The sequence below is a fragment of the Bombyx mori genome, chromosome 5 (genome assembly GCF_030269925.1).
Source record: "Bombyx mori chromosome 5, ASM3026992v2".
Lineage (NCBI taxonomy): Eukaryota > Metazoa > Arthropoda > Insecta > Lepidoptera > Bombycidae > Bombyx > Bombyx mori.
This window is the reverse complement of record NC_085111.1, coordinates 15,960,364-15,986,834: the sequence shown is the minus strand read 5'-3', so window position 1 is coordinate 15,986,834 and position 26,471 is coordinate 15,960,364. Positions and strand designations below refer to the sequence as shown.

The 26,471-nt window shown below is 37.3% G+C and overlaps 2 protein-coding genes and 1 long non-coding RNA gene across 6 annotated transcripts; 1 reads left to right on the top strand and 2 right to left on the bottom strand.

The window, feature by feature from the left end:
• Window positions 1-386: 386 nt before the first annotated feature.
• LOC119628549 (piggyBac transposable element-derived protein 4) lies at window positions 387-14,895 on the top strand. 4 transcript variants are annotated; one of them, XM_038011209.2, is made up of 7 exons: window positions 387-508; window positions 4,558-4,632; window positions 4,754-4,798; window positions 4,921-4,965; window positions 5,088-5,132; window positions 5,210-5,271; window positions 5,367-14,895. In XM_038011209.2, the coding sequence occupies exons 1-7, from the start codon at window positions 501-503 to the stop codon at window positions 7,076-7,078; spliced, it is 1,992 nt and encodes a 663-aa protein (XP_037867137.1). In that variant the 5' UTR covers window positions 387-500; the 3' UTR covers window positions 7,079-14,895. The 4 variants fall into 4 exon arrangements, with proteins under 4 accessions (XP_037867137.1, XP_062524794.1, XP_037867139.1 ...); XM_062668811.1 differs by lacking the exon at window positions 387-508 and adding an exon at window positions 820-1,784; XM_062668810.1 differs by lacking the exon at window positions 4,754-4,798 and having other exon boundaries at window positions 393-508.
• Window positions 887-2,895, bottom strand: LOC134198953 (uncharacterized). The gene is made up of 2 exons (XR_009973252.1): window positions 2,630-2,895; window positions 887-2,265 (listed from the first exon to the last, which is right to left on the bottom strand). It is a non-coding gene; the product is annotated as an uncharacterized LOC134198953 (long non-coding RNA).
• A 6,200-nt stretch (window positions 14,896-21,095) lies between the features above and the next one.
• On the bottom strand, window positions 21,096-25,667 carry LOC101742511 (protein FAM8A1). The gene is made up of 4 exons (XM_038011242.2): window positions 25,174-25,667; window positions 24,499-24,637; window positions 23,225-23,351; window positions 21,096-21,610 (listed from the first exon to the last, which is right to left on the bottom strand). Exons 1-4 carry the CDS (start codon window positions 25,499-25,501, stop codon window positions 21,287-21,289), a joined length of 918 nt encoding a protein of 305 aa, XP_037867170.1. The 5' UTR covers window positions 25,502-25,667; the 3' UTR covers window positions 21,096-21,286.
• Between the last annotated feature and the right edge of the window lie 804 nt (window positions 25,668-26,471).

Here is a 26,471-nt window from a genome sequence, read left to right as displayed (position 1 = left end):
ACGCATGCGCAGTACACATATTTTGCATACATTTATTCAACTAATACAAATAGTTAATTAAACAAAAAATGAGTAATTTCGAAAGAGAACAAACGTGTTTTATATAAGAACAATCGAAAATGAATATTTACGAATCATTAAAGATGAAAAAATATTAAAAATTGCAAGAACCCCTTCTTGCAATTTTTTGCTAACTTGTAGGTATATTTTTAAATATTATTTTTAAATAAATAAATGCAGAACAAACAATTATTAACAGTGAACAATCATGAACAAATGATGAACAAACGAATTAATAGAAAATAAGTAGAAAATATGAAAAAAAAATTTTTTGAGGCGCTAACTTCAGTCACCTCTCAACCAAATATATTAAGTGTATAAACTATGGTCTCAACTCAAGCATTCTGTGACCTGAGGTTATTCAATGCTTCTCGCTTAATTGTTCGGAATTCGGATTGTGTACAATTTTGTAAGATTTGTTGATTTCAACTAAAAAAATCATGGAACAGTAAGTAATATTTAATTTTATTTATTAACATGACTGTAGTGTTTACATTTAAGTAAAAAACAACGCTCGAAGCAGTCATTTTACGAATTTGTAAGTGGATTTATTTGTCATATTTGATAGGAAGATAATAGAAAATAATAAAACCCAAACGAATATGTGTATATATATATATATATATATATATATCACTATTAAAGTGGACTTCAATCTAATTATTGCAAAATACGTTTATCTTAGTCGCAAATGCGAAAATTTCGACCTCAAAGTAGGGATGGGGACTCTTGACGAAAAAGATCGATTTTAAATTGATTCGCGTAGTAACCTAATAAGGTAAAAGCACTAATGCTAGACACTTTAAGGACAAATCAAACTTCATTCTCAGTTATCAAATGTATTTATCAAAAATTATATTAAATCTTTTTTTTTACTGTTAGAGCAACATTTAGAGATCAATTTTTTCATATAAAATATTTCAATACTGTTGTAGTTTCTAAAAAAAATTACAAACTTGTTAGTTTTGCCATAGACACTAAAAGATGACAGCATCGAAAATCAAATCCACCAAAAATTGACATCAGTTGGCACTAATAATAGACACGACTTTAACGTTAGTTTTATTATAAACAATTATAATCAATCTTAAGATCATCAACTATTTTCTTAACGCTATCTTGTAAATTATCTTTTCCTATTTGAAACCCTTGTTTGACCATAGCTTTTACCCATGTTACAAGTATTTTTTCTATATCTTCGGTTAAATAACAACTTCTTCCCATTTTACGCATAATAGGTGTCTTTCCCTTGACTTTATTTAATAAAGTTACTCGTGGAACTCCAAATTTCTTTGCCGCAGTAGCTGTCGGAACGCCCCGCCTCATACCCTGGACCAGGAAGGTCAAGTACTTGGGAGTCACCCTGGATGCATCCATGACATTCCACCCACATATAAAATCAGTCCGCGACCGTGCCGCTTTTATTCTCGGCAGACTCTACCCCATGATCTGTAAGCGGAGTATAATGTCCCTTCGGAACAAGGTGACACTTTACAAAGCTTACATAAAGCCGGTCATGACTTACGCGAGTGTGGTGTTTGCTCACGCGGCCCGCACACACATAGACACCCTCCAATCCCTACAATCTCGTTTTTGCAGGTTAGCAGTCGGAGCCCCGTGGTTCGTGAGGAACGTCGACTTACACGACGACTTGGACCTCGAACCGATCAGAAAATACATGAAGTCCGCGTCGGAACGTTACTTCGATAAGGCAATGCGTCATGGTAATCGCCTTATCGTTGCCACAGCTGACTACTCCCCGAATCCTGACCACGCAGGAGCAGGTCACCGTCGTCGCCCTAGACACCTTCTTACGGATCCATCAGATCCAATAACCCTTGCATTAGACGCCTTCCGCTTTAACACTAGGAGTAGAGATCCCGGTAATCGTACTCGTCGAACTCGGCAAAGAGTTCGACGTGCAACCTAACCTAAGCATCAGCCCGTTGAGTTTCTCGCCGGATCTTCTCAGCGGGTCGCGATTCCGATCCGGTAGTAGATTCATTCGCGAAGCAGCTACTCTTGAGTTGTTAGGTCTCCCTTGGAGGCGCTCGGGTAGCTGTTAGCAAATCCCGCCCCTTCTGTCCTTGTGAAACTGGAAAGGCCTCAGGGCCACCAGTAATTCTTTTATGGCTTCTTCAATATTGGCTTCAGAGTATTGAAACATCTGACCCTTTACTGGCGGCATCGTGCTCGAAACTTAAGCTGAAATTACTTGATACTAATAGTTGACATCTAGTATACCCTAATAGTTGACACTGTCTTCGTTTAGTTAGGCTCGTGTAAAATGAACGAAACTCAGATTGAAACTTTTGTTTTACAACATAAAGGCTGAATTTGAAGAAAATTAAGCTAACAAATTCAGTTCGATGTAACCCTAGTAGAAGACACACGTGTCATCTTTTAGGTTTTGATTCATTTTTGGTACTAATAGTAAACACCACTTAAAATTTGTACAAAAACAAACCAAAATAACAAGGAAATGGTCTTAAGAAATCAATAATTTCATACATTTATAATATCGAAACCAACAGTAGCCAATAATTATAAATTTATGACAAAATCATACCTGTTAAAAGTCAGATGGCTTAAGGAAAACGCTAAGAATTACGCGCAAAACGTCAACCTGCTCACATTGTTTGTTGTCAACTGATGCCATTTTGAAATTTGCTTCTAACACTGTACGCAAGCTTTTGAGAATGTATCATAGATGGTACTAGGTGTCTTTAACATCAATAGCAATGTTATTTAAATGTTTAATTTCCTTATTAGAATATTTTTTTTATTAAAGTGTCATCTTTTAGTTCAATGTCGAGCATTAGTGCTTTTACCTTAAATCGATTCACAAAAAAATCGAGGTCCAGGAGATCGATTTTTTTTATTTTTTTTTATTGCCTAGATGTGTGGACGAGCTTACAGCCCACCCGGTGTTAAGTGGTTACTGGAATTCATAGACATCTACAACGTAAATGCGCCACACACCTTGAGAAAGAAGTTCTAAGGTCTCAGTATAGTTACAACGGCTGCCCCACCCTTCAAACCGAAACGCATTACTGCTTCACGGCAGAAACAAGCGGGGCGGTGGTACCTACCCGTGCGGACTCGCAAGAGATCCTACCACCAGTAATTACGCAAATTATAATTTTGCGGGTTTTGATTTTTATTACACGATATTATTCCTTCACCGTGGAAGTCAATCGTGAACAATTGTTAAGTACGTATTTCACTAGAAAAATTGGTACCCGCCTGCGGGATTCGAACACCGTTGCATCGCTACGAATGCACCGGACGTTTTATCCTTTAGGCCACGACGACTTCAAATCCTTAAAGATCGATTTTTTTCCAGTTTGCATTTACAATGCACTATATGATATGACATAATAAATGATCTTTTCAGTAAAATCACGGATTTTTTTAGTTCAGGGAATTCGAGAATGACAATTATAGAAAATATTTTTTTAATTAATTATTTTATAGGTAATGATTTAATTATTTTTATTACGATGTCAAAGTATCACTTCAGGTTTATTTTCTAAATGTATTTGTTACATTAAAAAGTGAAGAAAATAGATAATTCAGCTTATAGCGAATTTTTGAGCCATTAACTCTAACCGACAACACCGTAATATTACGGGTACATTCAAACAATAAAACTCGACTTTTTTAAATCGGTATGTAGTTCTGAATCCATTTTCCACCCTTGAAAATCGACATTCGATTTTTTCAGTTTGGGTAAAAACCATAAAATTATTTCCAATTAAGAATTTAAGTTAATTTTTCAACCAATAAATAATCCGTGACCATATTTTTGCGATAATTCGATACTCAGTTAACTTTACACTTTTTTTGATTTCGTCTATTTTAATACTTATTAATATATTATATATTATCCTCTATATATATATATATATATATATATATATATATAAGAATTCAATATATTATAATATAATATATATATTTAATGATTAAGAGTTATTTAATTTTTTTTATTTTATACCTGTGATTGAATTCTTTGCTTCTAGGTTGAACTAACTTATACGCTTTCAATTTTTATCGATATTGATTTTTAGATGTTTCTTTTTAACTTTTTTTGCACTTTGATTGGATTGATTGTTTTTAGCATTGTTAATGTTAACAAATTTTTAACTTTGAAAGGGTTTATTTCGCACGCACAGTCTGTTTACTTTGGCTTTGTTTTGCATGAATTGTACTAACAATGATGAAACCCGCGGGCGTGCTAGGGGTGGTCGTGGTCTTTCTTTTCTCTACCTATTCGCTGCTAACCTGAGACGCTACTCCAGCTACGCCCGGACGGATAGTAGTCGTGGTGTGTGTAATGAGGTATGAGGGTATGCGTTCACATAGCAGCCCGTAGCAGTGTAAGAGGAGTGCGAACATGTGGGCAATGTGGTGGCGCTCGTCTCCCTAGCAAGCCTTCAGTTTCTGAATCGAAATAAACTCTTAAACTAAAACCCAAAAAATCATTTTTCGTAGATACGTCGAATGTGGTTCAAGCAGCGGGGCAAGCACACCGAAGAAGACTTCTACCCCAAAAAAGCGGCGAAATCTGTAAGTTCATCTCTGTATACCACCTGCTATACAAAATAATTACTAGCTTTGATTAACATATTATTTTTATTTTGTAGAATCCCTTCATTCAGTGATAGACCCTATTTGCTTTATTTTTCAGAAGTCTGCGTAGTAACGATTCTACCCCAAAAAAGCGCCGAAATCTGTAAGTTCATCTCTGTATACCACCTGCTATACAAAATAATTACTAGCTTTGATTAACATATTATTTTTATTTTGTAGAATCCCTTCATTCAGTGATAGACCCCTATTTGCTTTATTTTTCAGAAGTCTGCGTAGTAACGATTCTACCCCAAAAAAGCGCCGAAATCTGTAAGTTCATCTCTGTATACCACCTGCTATACAAAATAATTACTAGCTTTGATTAACATATTATTTTTATTTTGTAGAATCCCTTCATTCAGTGATAGACCCCTATTTGCTTTATTTTTCAGAAGTCCGCGTAGTGACGATCCTAGCCCAAAAAAGCGTCGAAATCTGTAAGTTCATCTCAGTATACCACGTTTTATACAAAATAATTACTAGCTTTGATTAACATATTCTTTTTATTTTGTAGAATAAATTCGTTCAGTAACAGACCCCGCCGTGATTCTGAAATAACCACTGCACTTAATTATGGTAAGTTCATTATGACATCGATCTTTTTTTTCAACAATCTCGGAAGTAAAATACCTATTACAATCGAAACCAGAACGTGTACCTTTTCCTTTCAGGCAGCGAAGAAGAGTCTGACGAAGAGGAAGAAGGGATTGCCGAGTTAGCGGTGCCCCGAATAGCAAGAATGTTTATGGACGAAGACGATGCGGAAGTCAACGAAAGATCCGCCAACGCTACTTTGGAGCGGTCCCCTCAATCGCCTCGACCAGCCGATTGTGCTTCAACGCCCGCCTCACCGACGCCTGTTTCGCCGACTGCCATGGAACCCAGCAACAAATTTCAATTTGAATGGAGAAAGTTTTCAACGCCTCAAATTGAACCTCATTTGAGGCGAGAACCGTTCTCGCAAATTAGTGGCCCTACAGTTTCTTTCACGAGACCATACGAAGCATTTATTGCCATATGGGATCGTGAAATTATGGAAATGATTGTCAGGGAAACTAACATTTACGCACAGCAGCTGGCAACGACCATGTTGGAGAATGGAACGATCGGTCCTAGTAGTCGAATTACTCGTTGGCATGATACAAATGTAAATGAACTTTACACGTATTTTGCCATCGTTCTGGCTATGGGAGTGGTGATCAAAACCCGGTTAAACGAATACTGGAATACCTCTAACGACATCTTCAGTACTCCTGGCTTTTCCACGAAGATGTCACTTGACAGATTCTACCTTCTGTCAGCATGTCTGCATTTTAATAATAATAAAGATTGTAACTCTGCGTTGTTGACACGACCCCAAGCTAAACTTTTTAAAATTAAACCTATAATAGATCACCTTAATCGCAAGTTTTCTGAATTATATAGTTTATCTCAAAATGTGGCTCTCGATGAGAGTCTGACCATGTGGAAGGGCTGGCTTGAAATAAACCAGTTCATCCCTAACAAAGCAGCCAAAGTTGGAATCAAAACCTTTGAATTGTGTGAATCTCAGACTGGTTATTTGTGGCGTTTTGAAGTATATGCAGGCCATGACACCTCGGCATTTCAAGAAGATGATCCAGTCTCGGGGAAAGTACCAGCTCTAGTGCTCAGACTTTTAAATGGTCTTGAACATAAAGGGCACACAATATGGATGGACAATTACTACAACTCTCCATCACTGGCACGAGAACTGAAGATCCGGGGATTTGACTGCGCGGGGACGCTCCGGACAAACCGTCAATTCGTACCACCTGAATTGGCGAGTATTACAAAAAACGACATGATTGTCGGTCAATTGTTGGGATGCACCTCTGGAGATGTGGACATTGTGGTGTGGAGGGATAAAAACCTCGTGGCTTTTATTTCAACATACCATGCTCTCCTAGCTACCAAGTGTGGCGATACAGTTAAGCCGACAGTCGCGCAGGACTATAATCTTAATATGGGCGGAGTAGACCGTAAGGATCAGCAACTCGCAATGTACCCTTTAGAAAGAAAAAGGCATAAGGTGTGGTACAAAAAATTTTTTAGAAGACTCTTGAACGCTAGTGTCCTGAACTCGTACATTTTACTGAAAAACCAGTCGTGGGCACACCGGCAATTCCGAAAGGCGTTGATAACTGATTTGTTTACAGCACACCGAGCCCCTGCACCTAACTCAAAAACCATCGCAACATCAGTACATAGCCCGGCACAATACAGTTTCATGAATCCCGAAAAGACAGACCGACTTAGGCGCCAATGCGTCGTCTGCAAAAAACGAATTAGCACGTACTGTAAAGCTTGCCAACTGGCAATGTGTACTTACACGTGTTACGAGCCTTACCACACTGCACACTGACGCTTTTCAGACCATTACTTATTTATATATACACACACACATATACACACACACACACACATATACACACACACACACACACACACACTGACACACACATACACACACACAGAGTATTTGGGCACTAGTGTTAAAGATAATTCTAAAGAATAATAATGTAGGGTAATTAGGTATTATTACCATCCATATTGTTGTGAAGTACTACACAAAATGCTGCATTATGTGTCTGGTAGATATATATGTAAATATGTTTTATACACTTTTTTTGTGCATGTAAGCTTATTAAGCGGCGGTCAGGGTCATGTCACCAATGCAACTCGCACCTATAACGAACTGGAAAAGTCATCAACTGAATTGAATATTTTTACATAATATAAATTAGCGATGCTTATAAACATGATTAAGGGCATCCTCCATGTTAATAATAGATTAGGTAGTGTAATTGTTTAATGTTTAATGTGATTTCCTTTGTGATTGTGATTTATTGTTACTTCCTTACATTAAAATTTCGATTGCTTTTCGCTATCGTAATGTCTTGTCTTATACGTAGTTGTAATGAACATTGTGTACTTAGCACATCTATCCTGATTCGTTGTGCGCGCATGGCTCATGTTACAAGCCAAATTTTTTACTTGTTGTTATTAATTTTGTATCTTTTTTTTTTTTAACTTATAATGTGTATTGTGTGCCTAGTAAAAAAAAAGAGATGGCACTCAAGTAAGCAATCAGATTATGATGGATTTGGGTAATTTGTGTGGTGTTAATGTGTTTCTTAATTTGATTTATGTACGATTATCTGTAGATTGCCTACTTACTTTAGTAGGAACGATTATATGATCTTTATCATGAAAAATCATATAATCATGATAAGTCATTTCATGAGTATGTCTGTAAATATTCCAAGCTGTTTAAAAAAGTCTGTACATTGGCCAAATCATTGCACTTAGGCATTTTATAAAAATGCACCTGACAAAATTAAAATGACTTGGAATATCATTAATAAGGAGACTGGGAATGTCAGAAACAGCAATGCTGAATTAACTTTGAAAACCAATGATAGAATAATAACTTCTCATCAAGAAGTGGCCAGTGCCTTTGTGCGCTACTTTGCTGATATCCCAGCTTCTACTACAAAATCTTTAATTTCATCTCCGACGCCGAATCATTACTGCAAGATCATGTTGATAAATGTTAACTTTAAGTGCACAAATATTGATATAAAGGACATAATTGGTTATTTCAAGCTCATTAATATTAAGAAAACTGGTGATTTATGGGGAATTTCAATTAAGGTTATAAAATCCATTATTGATATAATCGCACCTTACCTTGCTACAATATTTAATGACTGTATTGATTGTGGTGTGTTTCCTGATCTAATGAAATATAGTAAAATAATACCTTTGTTTAAATCTGGTAGTACTTTTGACCCCTCTAACTTAAGGCCCATTTCAGTACCTACCTACATTGAGTAAAATTTTTGAAAAAAATATTTTGATACTTTTGAACCATTTCAATTCCAATAACCTGTTTCATAACAAACAATATGGATTTACTAGAGGTCGTTCAACTATTGATGCAGGTGTAGATCTTATTAAAAATATTTCTCAGGCTTGGGAGGAATCGCATAATGCACTTGGGGTATTCTGCGACTTATCTAAAGCTTTTGATTGTGTTGAGCATAATATTACGGTTTTACATAACAATAAAACCGATATTATGTGCCGAGAAGGAAAACATACAGCATTGTATTATGAAGAAGCACTGTGTACTTAGCTTAGATTCCTTGTCTATGTCCAACCATAGACCGTCAATTTAGTTCCATCTTTAGCCGCTAGGTGCTGCCAGCAAGTATAAAGGGAGCGCAGCCATCTTTGATCTTCATAGTCTTCACCAGGAAGAACTTCCTGCAATGCTGTATGTTTTCCTTCTCGGCACATAATATCGGTTTTATTGTTATGTAAAACCGTAATATTGATGTGCCTTTGGAAAACATACAGCATTGTATTATGAAGACGTGTTTGTTATCTGCTGGTGAAATTATTAAGCACAACGCTATGATGAAATAGGTAAAGCCATAATAAAATTATGAAGCGCAATGATAATGTTCATAATTTATATAATTATTAAATCGAAAAAACAGTTGTTAACTTCCACGTTACTTCAATAATTAAAAAATATTTATAAGTTTGTAATAAACATTTTATCTTGTATATACAAGAAAATGTATAAATTGTATAAATGATGTATATACATCATGTAGAAGTAAATGTGTTAAAAAAAAAGAATCGTGAGGATCTTTACGAAGCTCTATTATTCGGCAATAATTATTGTAAACGTTTGGATGATTTGCAATTGCCTCTAGAAAGTATTTCGTCCATTGGTTCATTATCAATCCATCTCAGAGGCTACTGCTGATCTACCACTTCTTAGAGATGCGTTGATGCCATTACCTCGTAAGGTTGAACGAAGACCAGTTTCCAATTACAGTACGGGATGCCGCTTTTGTGACAACACACATAGTTAGAAAAAAGTCCTTACGAATCTTACCGGGCATGTCTTTAGTTTCATGTCTAGAAAGCACTTATGCAGATTATTGACGAAAATGGATTTCAATTTTAGACCCAAAGACTGGTATCAGAAAGATGTTTTTCTCTGTTATCAAAGAAACTGTCTTTAGAAATGTTGAGCAAAGTAAGGTCATTAACTCTGCGTCCCGTAGCCAGCAACATGGTTGTTGGTGTCCTTCAAGCTACATTGAGGCGTGATGTGGTGGCTGGGTTTGAAGAAAACCAGTTTAGAACTATTCTCGGATCTCATGTGAATGGGACTACACTTAGTAAAATTGTAATAAGTAGTTGAATTTTGTTTAGCTATTCCGATGGCTTTTTTAAAATAGCAATTTTTTATTAGAGAGCTTGAGAATGTTTGCTGTCCTACATGTATTTCGCCCACAGAAAGTCGACAGCGCTGCTTTATGATGCAGAAGGATTGTTTTATAGGCAAAATTTTCTTTTTGGAAAAGAAGAAAGAATTTGGCAACATCTGCAGACTTAGGATCAATTTTAAAACTGTAGCACCATATGCACCATCTTCTAGTTGCTGGTAAGTATGCTGACAAAGTGGATTGACACCAGCTAATTTTCAACAAATCTTCTCCTGTTTAGACCAGTCATTATTTGTACAACCTCCCCCCCCCCCCCCCCCTTCTAAGCTTTCAGGGTTAATGTTTAACCTGTGAAGGAGGCAGGTTTTGGATTTCGTGCGAGTTATCTAGCGTTCGGGATCTGAGGGCTTGGAAACCCAAATGCTTTCGCTCAGTCTGGGAACACTACCAGGTAGGTTCCCTAGACACTGTTGAAGTGAGTCAGTACTTTGGGGAGAAGGTTGAGAGGAGGAATTCTCCATGCTAGTTGCATCCTCTACGGTCTGCTGAAGGTATCCAATCTTGGTCGGCGAATGGGTTTATATCCGGATGACCCCACTTTTGAAAAACTTTTGTGGTCACTTGTGGTAAAAAGTGCCATTTCGCAGGTTGATTTCCTCGTGATAGCCTGTCGGCTATGATGTTGTATCTCCCCGAGAGATAAGCTGACAGTTATCTTGAACTTATCGCTTAGGTTTAAAAATCGAAAGGTCAACGTTAGTGAAATACTTTCAGATTCATTTTGATTGTCACTACCATTGCAAATAGCTCTTTTTTGGGTGAGCCGTTTCTGTTGTTGAGCTGACCATAGACAGGACGTTAATATTTTGTCTAATTGTAACCCCTACCCATGTCCGAAGCTTCCGTTGCCAGGAAATGGTTGGTTTTGGGTCTCTGCAATGTTTGACATGTGGCTCCGCGTCAGCACTGCATTTGTAACCCCTACACATGTCCGAAGCTTCCGTTGCCAGGAAATGGTTGGTTTTGTGTATCGGCAATGTCTAACATGTGGCTTCGCGTCAGCACTGCATTTAATTGTTAACACATGCAGGATGGCCTGTTTTTTACCCCTTTTCTTGAAACTTCGCTGGAAAATTTGCAAGTTAGCATAGATTGATGTAATTCCGTCAGAGTTTGAGCTAGGATGTTGTTGAGTGGCCACTTCGTTTCTCGCAATTTTCCATCGAATCCCTAGACATGTCATCTCTTGAACCAGTGTACTAATTGATTTTTTGTAAGGCTGACTTGGTAGCCCAAATAATCCAAGAGCTTTACAGCTTATGTGGCCTGAAGACTCAACTTGGACTTCTTTTGATGGACCTGGTGGGATTTGCGTAGGTGGGATAACACTCAACATCCCTTTGCACGCAATGTTTCCGCGACCGAGCATGCTATGCAAGCAAAAAAGGTGTATTTGTCTTCATGGACCAAGAAAAAGTCGCGTAGGTAGGTTAACATTTGACTTCCCTATGTACGTAAGGTCTTCGCGACCGAGCATGCTATGGGAGCAAAGACGTTTATTTGTCTTGGTGAAACAAGATCATGTCGTGTAAGTAAGCTAGCACTTCGATTTTGCACGCAATGCCTCCGCGACCGAGCATGCTGTGGAAGCAAAAAGGTGTATTTGTCTTCAAGGACCAAGAGAAAGTCGCGTAGGTACGTTAACATTTGACTTCCCTATGTACGCAAGGTCTCCGCGACCGAGCATGCTATGGGAACAAAAACGTTTATTTGTCTTGGTGAAACAAGATTAAGTCGTGTAGGTAAGCTAGCACTCGACTTTGCACGCAATATCTCCGCGACCGAGCGACCGAGCGACCGAGCACCCTATATAATGGAAATTGACATGCCAGCCCAGATAATCCAAAACCTTCACAGCTTCTGCAGCCTGAAGTTTCAACTTGGATTTGTTTTGGTCGACCAAAAGGAAGTCGTCTAGGTAGACTAGCACTCGAGTTCCTTTTGCACGCAAGGTCTCTGCGACCCAGCATGTTATGGAAGCAAAAAAGGTTAATCCAAAAGCTTCACAGCTTCTGCAGCCTGAAGTTTCAACTTGGATTTGTCTTGGTCGACCAAAAAGGAAGTCGTCTAGTAGACACTAGCACTCGAGTTCCCTTTGCACGCAAGGTCTCTGCGACCCGCATGTTATAGAAGCAAAAAGGTGTGGCTCTGAAGCCAGACCGAAGGGTAGGCATGTCATTTCATACTAACTCATAAGAAGGTACCGATTCCTTCCTGGAGGTACTGATACTGGTACCTTGGTACTGATCCTCAAGAAGTATCGACGAAATTTTGCGACTGATACTAGAAAAATATTCCTGAGAAATGTTCAATTCTATCATCCAGTCCCCTGGGTGGAGAAAGTTTGGTACCTAGGTGTCCGAAAACAGTTAGGTGTTTTATCTTTACGACCTTGTTCAACTCTCGAAGATCCAAAATTGGACGCATTGATCCGTCGCTTTTCTTCCGCGGAAAAAAGGTTTTTTTTTTTTTTTGTTTTTTTTTTTTTTTTTTTTTACGGTATTTGGTAACCATACATGGTTTACAAATTATTACAATTTTGGTGGCACTCAGTGCCTCCCGTCGGTGTCTTCAATTGCCCCCCTCTGGATTGTGCCAGATGTTACAGACTATGATTGTTTATAATGTTTGGCTTACCTTTTGTACGAGATCGTGACAAATAGGATTGTAGCCCTCCGAGGGACTGAATAGATTTCAATTTACTATTATCAAACAAAAATTCCTCAATGAGTGGTGCGTTGGCAACAGGATACTTTGTTAGAGACCACGGAAATTAAACTTTGACGTGTTATTTCTATACATACGGCCCTTTTTTCCGTATACAATTTAAAACGCTTTTTACGGGTAACTTGTACGACGGAGACGATTTGTCAAAGTTTTCAGTAATTATGTTACAAAGATTATTAGTTTAAATCTGTTGTGTTTTTGTCAAAATTTCCGTATTGACGATATCAATTTGTTTACAACATTTTTCGTTACATTCAATTGTTACACACAGTTGGTGCATTATTAGATTTACAACGTCACTGACCTGGTGGGATAACGAGCCGATTCGCAGATCGACCGTTACCTTTGAATCCCGTCGTTTCTTACGCAGAGACTCCTTTTGTTCTTTTTCGCTTGACGAGCTGTTCGAACGCGAGGCGTCTCCATCGCGTCTCGCCTGGACATCTTCCCTCTCGGAAATTATGGAGCTTGACTCAACATCACCTCCAACAGATGACGCGTGATTCATGGCGTCCGATGATAGGATTGGTAAATAATACTCGTAATGATTGCAAAATAACACTCATAGAAACACAAAATAAATATTTTTTGCAATTAATAAGAAGTCGAATAAATATTTGTGGACTTGCGACTTCACAGTACGAAAGTACACAACGCTATGAAGATCAAAGATGGCTGCGCTCCCTTTATACTTGCTGGCAGCACCTAGCGGCTAAAGATGGAACTAAATTGACGGTCTATGGTTGGACATAGACAAGGAATCTAAGCTAAGTACACAGTGCTTCTTCATAATACAATGCTGTATGTTTTCCAAAGGCACATCAATACATTGTTGAGGAAATTACACCATTATGGTATTAGGGGCGTTTCATTAGAACTTATTAAATCTTATTTATCCAGAAGAATCCAAAAGGTAGACGTTAAAGGAAAGAGATCTTCCGGTGTCTTACATATGGGTTCCATATTGGGTGCCTTCCTATTTCTTGCGTATATCAATGATTTACCAAAGTTTATTGAAACCCGTCACGAGGTCGTATTATTCGGTGACGATACATACTTATTGTTTAAAATTAAACGACAATTGGAAGATTATGACGATGTGATTGATGCTATCTCGCGCGTGGAACATTGGTTTAGTGTTAATAATCTGTTATTAAATAACAAAAAAACTAAATGTATAAAATTTACCACACCTAATGTTAGACAAGTAAACACTAATATTACTGTAAGTGGAGAGACACTGGATCTTGTGGATTCGACAGTTTTTATTGGTATAACAGTTGATTCTAAGCTGCAGTGGGGTCCTCACATATGCAAGTTAGCGAGTAGACTTAGTTCTGCAGCGTTTGTGGAAAAAAAAAAGCGAACGTATACTAATGAAGATACGGCACGTCTGGTTTATTTCAGTTATTTTCATAGTGTTATGTCCTATGGCATTTTGCTATGGGGCAATGCTGCCGATGTCGAAACGATTTTCATCCTGCAGAAAAGGGCTATTCGTGCTATTTATAATATACACCCGAGGGATTCCTTGAGGGACAAGTTTAAGAAAATCAAAATTCTAACTTTAGCGTCCAAATATATTTTTGAAAATTTATTATACGTGCGTAAAAAAATAGAAGAATTCCCTAGAGTCTGCGATTTGCATAATGTGAACACTAGGAACAAACATAGGCTTGCGTTGCCGGCGGCTCGAATTAAGATAATAAGCAACTCTTAAGGGGCTGGGTGTACAACTTTTCAACAAGATCCCACAAAACGTTCAATTATTACCTGTTCATAGATTTAAGAAAACTGTCAAGGAACGTTTGTGCAACAAGGCATATTATAAAGTTAAGTATTATTTACTAGACGGCACTACGCGGGAATGAGGCGTTCGCTCCTAGCCTTTTCATTTTTCATTATTTTTAATTGTATATTTTGACTTGTTTTTTGTTTATTGTAAATATTCTTACTTATTTAAAAAAAAAATTGAGAAAAAACAAAAAAAAAGCCCGCTGAGTTGGTTTCGCCGGTTCTGCTCAGGACTGTGGCTTTTTTTGGAACCGGTGGTAGAGTTAACATTGTTATTTATATTTTGACATTCAACAAGTGTGTTATACTTACTGACATCTAAGTTGAAATAAATGATTTTGAATTTGAATTTCACTTGTCGCTATTTTTTTTATAAAAATATTTTAATTTCTTTTGTCTCTTCAAACACACAATCCTAAAACGAATTGTTTATTTGACTTATCAATACTTAAATAAAAATAAGTTCGAAAAAAAAAGAAGCATATTAATTATTTTTATTTGAATAAGTCGCATCTATATTCTATACTATTTATCTCGCCTCTAGCCATCATTTTGTGAAGTCGTCGTGGCCTAAAGGATAACAGCCTGGCCACGGGACATTCGCCAATACGAATATTCGCGCGGTGCGAACGGCGAAGCGTCTAGCGACTAAAATAAGCGCATAGAAATGTACCTAACAAGCCACGCGCACCGGCGACCGGCGAAGCGACCGGCGAAATGTACCGAGCGAATCGCGCGATGCGGCGGGCGAGCAAAACAAATGCATGAATACGGACGGCGCGAGCCACGGAGTCGAGCGGTAGTCGCGGCGAATAGTACAGTGATTAAATGAGTTTAGTTGTTTTCGCCGCGAAAAATTAACGCCGAAATTTTTATATTTTTTATTTTATATTTTTAAAGTCGTCGTGGCTTAACGGACGTCCGGTGCAATCGTGTTGAGCGATGCACCGGTGTTCGAATATCAGGCGGGTACCAATTTTTGTAATGAAATACGTACTCAACAAATGTTCACGATTGATTTCCACGGTGAAGGAATAACATCGTGTAATAAAAATGAAACCCGCAAAATTATAATTTGCGTAATTACTGGTGGTAGGACCTCTTCTGAGTCCACACGGGTGGGTACTACCACCCTGCCTATTTCTGCCGTGAAGTAGTAATGCGTTTCGGTTTGAAGGGTTAGGCAGCCATTATAACTATACTTGAGACCTTAGAACTTATATCTCAAGGTGGGTGGCGCATTTACGTTGTGGATGTCTATGGGCTCCAGTAACCACTTATCACAAGGTGGGCTGTGAGCTCGTCCACACACCTAAGCAATAAAAAAAAATTTAGCTGAAATACTAGCTAGACCAGCTATTTGGAAGTCTAGCCACCCAAAGTATTTCTCGTACTTCTTGTGGAATTCTCCATCTATAAGTATACTCTGATTCTTATTCAAATCATGTACTTCACAATCTTTTCCAAATAATAGGTCTTGAACCAAAAAACTATTAATTTGTAAGCAATATCGAGATAATTTCGATATAGACATTTCGCTGTCGGACTTCCTTACTAGTCGCGGCGGCGAACGTGAGTACCCGTGGCCTGCAAAAGGTGCTGCGCGAATGGTCGCCTCGTCCACCGCTTCGCTGTTCGCACCGCCGATCCCCGTGGCCAGGCCGTAAGACGTCCGGTGCATTCGTATCGAGCGATGCACTGGTTTTCGAATCTCGCTGGCGGGTACCAATTTTTCTAATGAAATACGTACTCAACAAATGTTCACGATTGACTTCCACGGTGAAGGAATAACATCGTGCAATAAAAATCAAACCCGCAAAATTATAATTTGCGTAATTACTGGTGGTAGGACCTCTTGTGAGTCCGCACGGGTAGGTAACACCGCCCCGCCTATTTCTGCCAGATTCATTCGCGAAGCAGCTGCTCTTGAGTTGTTAGGTCTCCTTCGGAGGCGCTCGGGCAGCTGTTAGCAAATCCCACCCCTTCTGGCTGAGCCTTTGCTCGTCCACCTGTCCTGGTGAAACTGGAAAGACCTCCGGGCCACCAGTAATCCTTCAATCGTAAAAAAGTTTAAATAATGGCACGTATATTCTACAGATGATGAGTATGAGTGTATCAAATATGAGAGTCATAATTGGTACAAAAAACAATGTCTCATAAAAACTAAGATTTTGCAGAATACACGCTTATAAGTGATACAATAGGTAATTAATTTTGAAATATTTATATGGAACTAAGCATTAATTCCAATGAAAAAAGTTAGATTTTTGGAAGAAAAATATCAAAAACCACGTTCAACATAGTGAAAAATGAACATCTGTTCAATTTTTTTTTTTTTTTTTTTATTGCTTAGATGGGTGGACGAGCTCACAGCCCACCTGTTGTTAAGTGGTTACTGGAGCCCATAGACATGTACAATGGAAATGCACCACCAACCTTGAGATATAAGTTCTAAGGTCTCAGTATAGTTACAACGGCTACCCCACCCTTCAAACCGAAACGCATTACTGCTTCACGGCAGAAATAGGCGGGGTGGCGTTACCTACCCGTGCGGACTCACAAGAGGTCCTACCACCAGTGATTACGCAAATTATAATTTTGCGGATTTGATTTTTATTACACGGTGTTATTCCTTCACCGTTGAAGTCAATAGTGAACATTTGTTAAGTACGTATTTCATTAGAAAAATTGATACCCGCCTGCGGGATTCGAACACCGGTGCATCGCTACATACGAATGCACCGGACGTCTTATCTTTTAGGCCACGGCGACTTCTTGTTTATTAAAGACTTGACAGATGTTTTCCATATTTTGCGAAATGAGGCTTGGCGCACGCACTCGTTAAGTGGTGTTTCAGTCTTTCACCTGATCAGTCCAGCGCATGGGGATTCGTCCACGAGATCTCTTACCATTGACCCTACCCTGAACAGCAAGTTTCTCGATAGATTCTACTGGCCGTCGCGATACGTGTCCATAATATCGAAGAAGCCTGGATTGCACTGGATTGCCTGGATTGCACACAGAATCCTGGTTGACGACAAGCTTTGAGAGATGTATAGTTCTTTTAGGATCGAGGCGTTACCAGATACACGTCACATATCGTGACGATTATGAAGTCGTGGGCTAAAGGTTAAGTTGCTTGGTGTACTCGTATCGAGCGATACGACTAAACCTGTATTAAAATTCCACAGGCAAATACCAATTTTACTAATGAAATACATATTTAAGTACACGTTTGTGTTTACGAATAACTTCTACTATGAAAGAATAACATTGTGTAGGTAATAAAAATAAACCTACAAAAATTATAACTGGAGCAATTACTATAGGTGGAGAAAAGACTTCGACAACTATAACATGTATAAGATAATAATTAAGATCTTATTAAATTGTAGCTGCAGACTGGCATTTCCATTTCCTAATATTAATTAAATTAAAAAGAAATCCCTAAGAAACGGGATAGTAATTACACAAATATGTGCACTATGTCACTGTTTTTGTCACATAATGCAGCGCTTATTAATTAAAGTAATAATTATTACAGTGGGGTGATTAATGAACATTTTAAAACAAACTCTTTATATCACTTTTTTTTCTTACTTTATTAAACAAATAAATACATGCATAGATAATAAACAAATACCATCAACATGGACCCAAAGAGAAATCATAAAGTAAATAACATCATTACATTTTATTTACATTTTTATAGGAAATTGCTATTTTTAGATTAGCAATTTTATAATAGCAATACATTTTTTTTATATAACAATGTATATTTTGTACATGTTGTTATTTAAGTTTCAATTCATTTTTCAAAACTGCCATGGATCATAAAAAAGAAATTGAATACCTATCTTTGTAAAAGTGAAATGTTCAAGTTTTAATAGTCATTAACTTATTGCGTTTAACCTTTGGCATATAGTTATGTACCATTATACAAAAAAGGCGGTCATAGGAGCTGCAGATAGAAGTGAAAACTTTTAATTTAGAATTTTAGTATAAAAATTTTAAATTTGACATTCCGAGCAACAATTACCTATTTAATGTATAAATGAAAAAATTGAAATACAACTTAATTGATATAACAATTAATATACAATCACTTTTTAATAAATCCATTTATTTTTACTTGTACGTCACCCGTATAGCCACAGACAAACTGCTATTACGCATATTGGTGACGCGAAATCACAACGCGCCTCTTCGTCGGCGCAAATTTTCTTTCCAGCGAGCATCTTTTTGAGGTCTGAAAACAAGAAAAAATCGCTGGAATCCACATCTGGAGAACACGGTGGATGCAGAAGCAATTGGAAGCCCAATTCATGCAATTTTGCCATCGGTTTCATTGATTTGTGAAACAGTGCATTGTCTTGATGAAACAGCACTTTCTTCTTTTTCTTCAAATGGGCCGTTTTCCCGCGATTTTATGCTTCAAACGCTCCAACAATGCTACGTAATAGTCGCTGTTTATTGTTTCTCCCTTTTTAAGATAGTCGATGAATATTATACCATGCGCATCCCAAAATACGGATAACATAACCTTGGAAGCCGACTTTTGCGTCTTTTCACGCTTTGGAATCGGTTCATCACGTGCAGTACACTTGGCTGACTGTCGATTGGACTCCCAAATATTCATTCACGATATATCTAACACGTTCCTTTGATATCTTTAGGGTCTCAGATATATCAATCATCTTCACTTCGATCGGTTATCGAAAATTATTTTGTGGACTTTTTTGATATTTTCTTTGGTTATTTGGGGCGTCCACTGCGTGCATCGTCCTCAATTCTCATTGCGCCTCGTTTAAACTTAGCAAACCACTTCTCAACGGTTGATTTTCCTGATGCAAAGTCCGAATAATGTTTATCAAGCCAAGCCTTGACTTCAATAGTATTGTTTTCGCTAAAAACCAATGCCTTATTAACACACGAAATTCCTTACCAATTTCTTTCAAACTTATTAAATTTGCTTCACTCAAAACACTAAGAATATAACTGACAAACTAATAGTATAGTAACCGGCAAACTTCTTGAGCAAATGACCTTGACTGCGCAGAACCGAATTTTAGATCACTTTGGTGGTGAGGGTGAGGCGCGACGGCAGGGGAAATCGTATCGAGCGCGTTATTGGTAGATCAGTCGAACCCTGCGTCCCGCACCGCGCCCTCGTTCCGCTTGCTCCCAAAAGTACGCTTGCGTACAGTGAAAAGTCTATCGTTATTAATCGTTAAGTTATTTGTTATAATTGCTTGTTGACTTTGTTGCCATTGCTATTTGTTGAGTGTTTGTTGATTTTTTATAAAAAATACACTATGTCGCGACAAACTGGTGTAGTATTTAAAAGAAAGGGTAGAAAATTTGTGTACGACGTATATTGCTTCATTATAAAACAGGGAAAGAATGACATGGAAAAAATAAAACAGACTTCGGAAGCAACAAAAACATCCGTGAGTACTGTTAGGTGCATTATTAACGAAGCTAAAGACTCTGGCTTGCTCGCCGTGTTTCGGACTCCGGGTAATAAAAGATCAGGGAAGAACAAAGTTACCGGAATGGATAGTTTCGTTCAATCTGTAATAAAAAGATGTAATCATAATAACTACATAACAAGCAGCGAAACTCCGTACCGTAGAAAGGCTTCGAAAAATTTAAAGAAGATATAAATTTTAATGGCTCGGTATGAAGCTTACTACGAATTATGAAAGAGCTTGGCTTCAGATGGAAAAAAAAACAGAAAATAATCGGATAATTGAAAAAGTTACACTCGATTACTGCGAATCGAATATCTTCAAAAAATTATTAATTATAGACAAAAAAGTAGACCGAACCGACCGAGTTGTAAACTACACCGATGAGCCCTATGTCGACTCATCACGATGATAGCGACTCGGGTGATGAAAACAGTGATGATGATGGACAAGATTATGATAACGAAAAAAAAAACACAAATACCAGCTTCGCTTCAACTTAACCAAGACCTGGCAACAGCTCTAGTTTTGACTTAATAGAAGGAATATTTATTTTACCTCAAGATTAAATTATTACAATTATTAACCTATATTTTTTGTTGATGTTCTAATAAATATATAAATAAATACATATGTTAATTTTAATAATTTAATTGCATTATGACGCAGAGTAAATAATGTTTTTGCATGTGAGTGTACCATGCGCGAACTTACCCCCACTACGTCAACAAATGCTCAAGAAGTTTGCCGGCTATTATACCATAGCTGTAAATTTTATACACGCTTCTATTGAAGTTTAGGGTTAACTAAAAATCACATGGATTTAATCATAGTAGTGCCATTTATGTGTGAGCCTACGATTTTTTCAGTCCACATATTAAATTTAATAATAAATATAGATATAAGATTAACATTAGCATGTTGGTGACGCGAACCCATAAGATTTTCCCCTACACCAAAAAATGTACAACGCGGCTAAAGAAGTTTTCACATCAAAAAAGACTTCATAGTTCGTATTATTTCAGATCGATGGATGCAGGTTGAGTGATTATAATCTCACAAAAAAAACGCATATAAGTTCACGTCCTTAGTTGTAAGTAGTTGTCTTTATTAAAATATTGAAATTATGTACTACTTTCCATAAATATTACGATTGTAATCAAGCCACAAAATGACTGCATTTCATTATGAAAATAATTTATATTTTTTTTTATATAAAGTACAACATTTATTTTAAGAACCATAAAACTGTAAAAGCTATAGATATTTTTATGCAGCATTTCTCCTGGGTGGGAACATGTTCTCCTCGACTACAATGACACCACAAACAATATCGTAACCGGTACGATTGTGTTTAAATACAAACATAACAACGCATAGTGGGAACAGAAGAGAAATCAAGAAATTCTTTAACAGTGATCTTAGTAATGCCAGGGGAAACCCCAAGGGTCTGCCCGGGTAGAGCACTACTGTCTCTTTCGGACGTCCCTCTACGGGTAATATGGCCGAAGCAGTGACTACACGAAGTCCTAGTAAAGCTTTCCCAGGTGTCGCTCCTCCTATCTGACCCACGTTGCCACATAAACAAATAGCCTGAAAATAAAAGAAAATCACTTTTAAAATGAATGTTACATCTTAGTTGTGTTACATCTTAGTTAGTCTGTTTAGTCTCTAAGTAACTAAAGTTACTTATTATTTAGTTACTTATACATCTTTGGAGGCAATTTGTAAATACATACATTTATTATTATTTATACATACATTTTACATACATTTTTGGGGGCTAACTTAAATTCATACTCCTCAAAAAAATAATGGGACAAATAACACACACACACACACACACCTGTATTACAGATCATAACCCCAAACTGAAAATCTTAGTACCAATAATCCTCAAAATCCCATTTTTACTCAAGTAAACAAAATCTAGGTTTCGCGACTTTGGACTTTCAGGTTTTGAAGATTTTTAATTGGTAGTATACACCTTTTTTTTTATTGCTTAGATGGTTGGACGAGCTCACAACCCACCTGGTGTTAAATGGTTACTGGAGTCCATAGACATCCACAACGTAAATGCGCCACCCACCTTGAGATATAGGTTCTAAGGTCTCAAGTATAGTCACAACGGCTGCCCCACCCTTCAAACCGAAACGCATTACTGCTTCACGGCAGAAATAGGCACCTTAAAACTTTACTAGAAATAATCAGTGCCGTTATGATATGCTAATTGTTCGACGCTTGGATACTTATGCCAGCTACTAGGAGTATGCATAATGAACTTTTTTTTCCTACCTAAGCTGATAGCCTTGATAGGCTATTTCAGCGTAACCTTAACTAGTAGTTGAGCTCGCGGGGCTCAAACCTGACTACGTTGCTAACACGAACCCTAGCAAGAGCCGTGCTTCGCAGAATCTACCACCGGATCGGAAACGCGACCCACTGTGAAGATCCGTCGGGAAACTCAGTAGGCTGTGTCTGAGGGTTAATTTACTCGACGAGCCCTTCGTCACAAGCGACGGGTCCGACGAGAACGGTGACCGGTGCTTGAGGTACCTAAAAGCACCGTTAGTGGATCGGGAGGATCCGAAATGACGTGTTTGGGGCGACGTCGACTGCTTTCCATTCTTTGCGCAGGATCGGGAATGTAGTTACCGGCGGCCACGATGAGAGGGTTCTCGTGTCGTGCCGCTTTATCGAAGTGGATAATGAACAAGAAACCGCCCTCAGACCTGGAGATTTAAGCTATGGTCAATGCGAACCGTACTGGAATGACGGTCCAAATGACTGAGAGATCCCTCCTCTACTCGGGCAATCAGCAAACTAGCATCGGATCTATTGATTGAAAGATTAGTACTGCACTATATAAACCGATCCGTCGCCGCCGAGTCGTAGGAGGGATTTAAGTGGTTGCCAGACCATGGCCGCCAACGGAGCAACGTAACTGCGACGACCATCGCCAGTCGTTAGGGTTTTACTGGCGCACACCAACCCAGTTTTAAAATGAGGAGTGATGATTGGAGTCATCCTCTCCAACATTTAATGTAACAAATTTCTATGTTATGTATTTTCATACATGATCTATGTTCATAAATGATTATCAGTTAAAGCAACATGTGTAGTAAAAATAAAAACATATGAAAAGGTCATGCTCAGATTGTGTTCATAGCTGGAAAAAATTACAATATTCAGTGAAACAATACTAACCTCGAATAGACAGACTAGTAACCTATATACGATTTCCAGAAACAATATTCCTGAAGTGAATTCTATTGCAGATTTATAATCATCATAATATTCACTGAATTTCTGGAAATCAAATTTTTCTGTGTCACTGCAAAAAAGAAATAACATTTTTAAAGTCTAATAAAACATTCACAAAAAAATATTCTTTATTTTAGTTAAATAATATTAGAGACTAGGGACAAAATCTCTATAATAGTTGAATAGTTAATTTTCAAATTTTCCTTTCACTTTCCTCTGATATAAGGTATTAGTATAAATGTACCAATAAGTGCACGGCTGCTAGGGCACATTGTGAATCAGTACGAATTGATAAAGTCGCCCTGCCTATTTCTGCTATAAAGCATTAATGCTTTCTAGTTTGTAGGGCAGGGTAGCTTTTGTAGTTTAGAATGGTGACTCTGATCCTTTTTCTCCAAGATGGGTGATGACATTTACCTTTTATTGACGACTATAGACTCCAGTAATTACTTAACACTAAGCAGGCCTATAGGGGTGTCTAAGGAATTCATGAAGTAGCCTAAAGGATAAGACGTTCGGTGCAATGATATCTAGCGATGCACTGGTGTTTGAATCCCCCCGACGGGCATCTTTTTCTCACGGGCTCACGGCCCACCTGGTGCTAGGTGGTTACCGGAGCCGATAGACATCTACAACATAAATGCCGCCACCTACCTTGAGATCAGAGTTCTAAGCTCTCAATATAGTTATAACGGCTGCCCCACACTTCAAACCATAATGCTTTACTGCTTCATGGCAGAAATAGCAGGGTGGTGGTTCCTACCCGTGCAGACTCACATAATATGTCCTACCAGTAATTATGTAAATTCTGATTCTGTGGATTTGGTTTTTATTTCAATGTTATTCATCACAGAAATCAATAGTGAGCATTTATTGTGTATATATTTCATTAGTAAAATTGGTACCTGTCTGTGGGGTTTGAACACCATTGTATTGCTTCACCTGAACACATTGGTAGTCTATCCTGTAGGCCACAACTACTACACGTGTTTCAAGGTGAGTTTTGGTACTTATGTTCTGATGTCTACACTACACCAGATGGATACTGAGTTTGATCACCCTTCTATGCAAAAATAGTAACCTAATCTTCACATAAACATAATAGCTTGATTGAATAAGGTTTTGAATTTTTATGACTTTGAAGGTTAAAAAACGTCCAAACTTAACCCACCTCCTTTCAGTTAATATTATCAATTAAAACTATTTATTATACTCACATTATCTCCAGTGTATCGACTGCAACAAATGTAACAAGTAACTTCAATACAAAAAGTAGTAAAAAATCTATAAATTCAGCTATCAGCCTTTTATGTAGAGGTGGAATTATATATTCATAGCCACCATGACGAGCTATCACTAAAAGTGTAATAAACATTAGTAAAAACAAAATTAAACAAATTTTACAAATTAAATAATGAATTAAGTGTTTAAATGATTTAATAATTTTGCTAATTTTGATTTTCATTTTAAAATTACTAACATAATTCTATTTACTAACATAATACTAATAGTATTACTCTACTTACAACATATAGACTTATGGTGGTCTGAATTAAATGATTTTTATTTTATTTATTTATTTACTAAATAATATAAGTATTAATCACACATCTATAACTTTCATGCAGTATTTTATTAACATAAATAAGTACTAGTGAAAATAAGCCACAGGTTGTTTTAGATTTCTATTAATAGTCCAGATTTGTAGAAGCTCTATTTATTACTAATAAGCAACTTGGAACATGTATCAAGAGTTAATAAGGTGATTTCATTATATATTCCATTCTTGATAATTTAGTTAAGGGCTTTGAATTGACTTTAATGAGCCTGACCTTTTATTTTTGATTGAAAATAACATACAACGTTTAATTAACAAAGAGGTATGTTTATACCTTCGGCAGGAGTTAAGCTAGCAACTTGTTGGGCGGCTTCTGGTACAATCCTGGGTGCATTCGGAACTTGAAATGGGAATTGTTGGCCTTGAAACTGATAATTATTATTAAGTAACGGTACGTTCGTGGGGTGGTTCTGTAAACCTTGGAATGTAACCATGTAATAAGGGAAACACGTTAAATTCTGATATAATTGTGCTTGTTGGATCCATATTCGTAGTGCCTGAAAATATGCTTCACGTTCTGCGGATGCTGTCTCAGTTGAACTCTGTTCCGCACTTGTCGTTGGTTGCGCGGAATTATCAATTAGTCTTTCCGTTTCTAACATTATTTAATGTTCAAATAAACATTTAATTATCTTATTCAATATTATTTGCAATAGTACACGTCAGTTTATGTTGCTGTTAACTTTGTTTTGTACCATTTTGTCAACTGTACATTGACATTGACAGAATTATGTCAGTAGTGGTGTAGTTCCATTTTTCAAACAGAAAAGGCAACAGTATCAGACTATAGCCTGATCTTTTTATTTTTTATTATATGAGAATTGATATGAAACGAAACGAAGTGAAGTTGATTTATTTGAGACTGTAATAAATTGGGATGAAATTAAGTAAAACGAGATGCCCATCTTCTGTAATAAAGTCTTAGTAAAATGGTGATGATCTGCTAAGACTTCGGTAGACTTTTTCGAAGAACCTGAACAGCTATGTCAAAATTGACGAACGACTTCAAATTTCCAACATTTTGTCATTTTCACAGATGCTAAATAGTTAATATAATACAGTTACTACACATTAGAACCTGAAGAAACACCAAGTTAACAAAACCAAAAATTTTACACACGCTCCACGCATTCTCGCCAAAAAGTCTAACATTCTGTTTATACTCTCAGCAGGTAATTTAATTGGTTTATTAGACAAGCCAGCAAATCTGTTGTCAGAAAATGGCGAAGCTATAGGTTGTAGAATGGGAAATGAAATGAATCAGAATGAAATTATTTGAGATGAGATTAAGCAATATGGTAGTCGTTGAATGGGATAGCTTAGAAAGAAATAGCGTATCAGGAAAATTGGAGGAATCTACTAAGAGTTGGGTTTAAGAGAGAGAACCAGAGATGCTACATTTAATAATTAAGTTTGATTTACACATTTACAGATACTTAATAGTGAATACGCCGTGATTATTAGATGTTGGAACCTAGAAAAACACTATTTTAAAACAAGTCGTACAATTTGACACCTTGCCCTCCTACAAAAAAACTTAAACTTTTATTTCCTGCCTATTCTAGTAGCCTC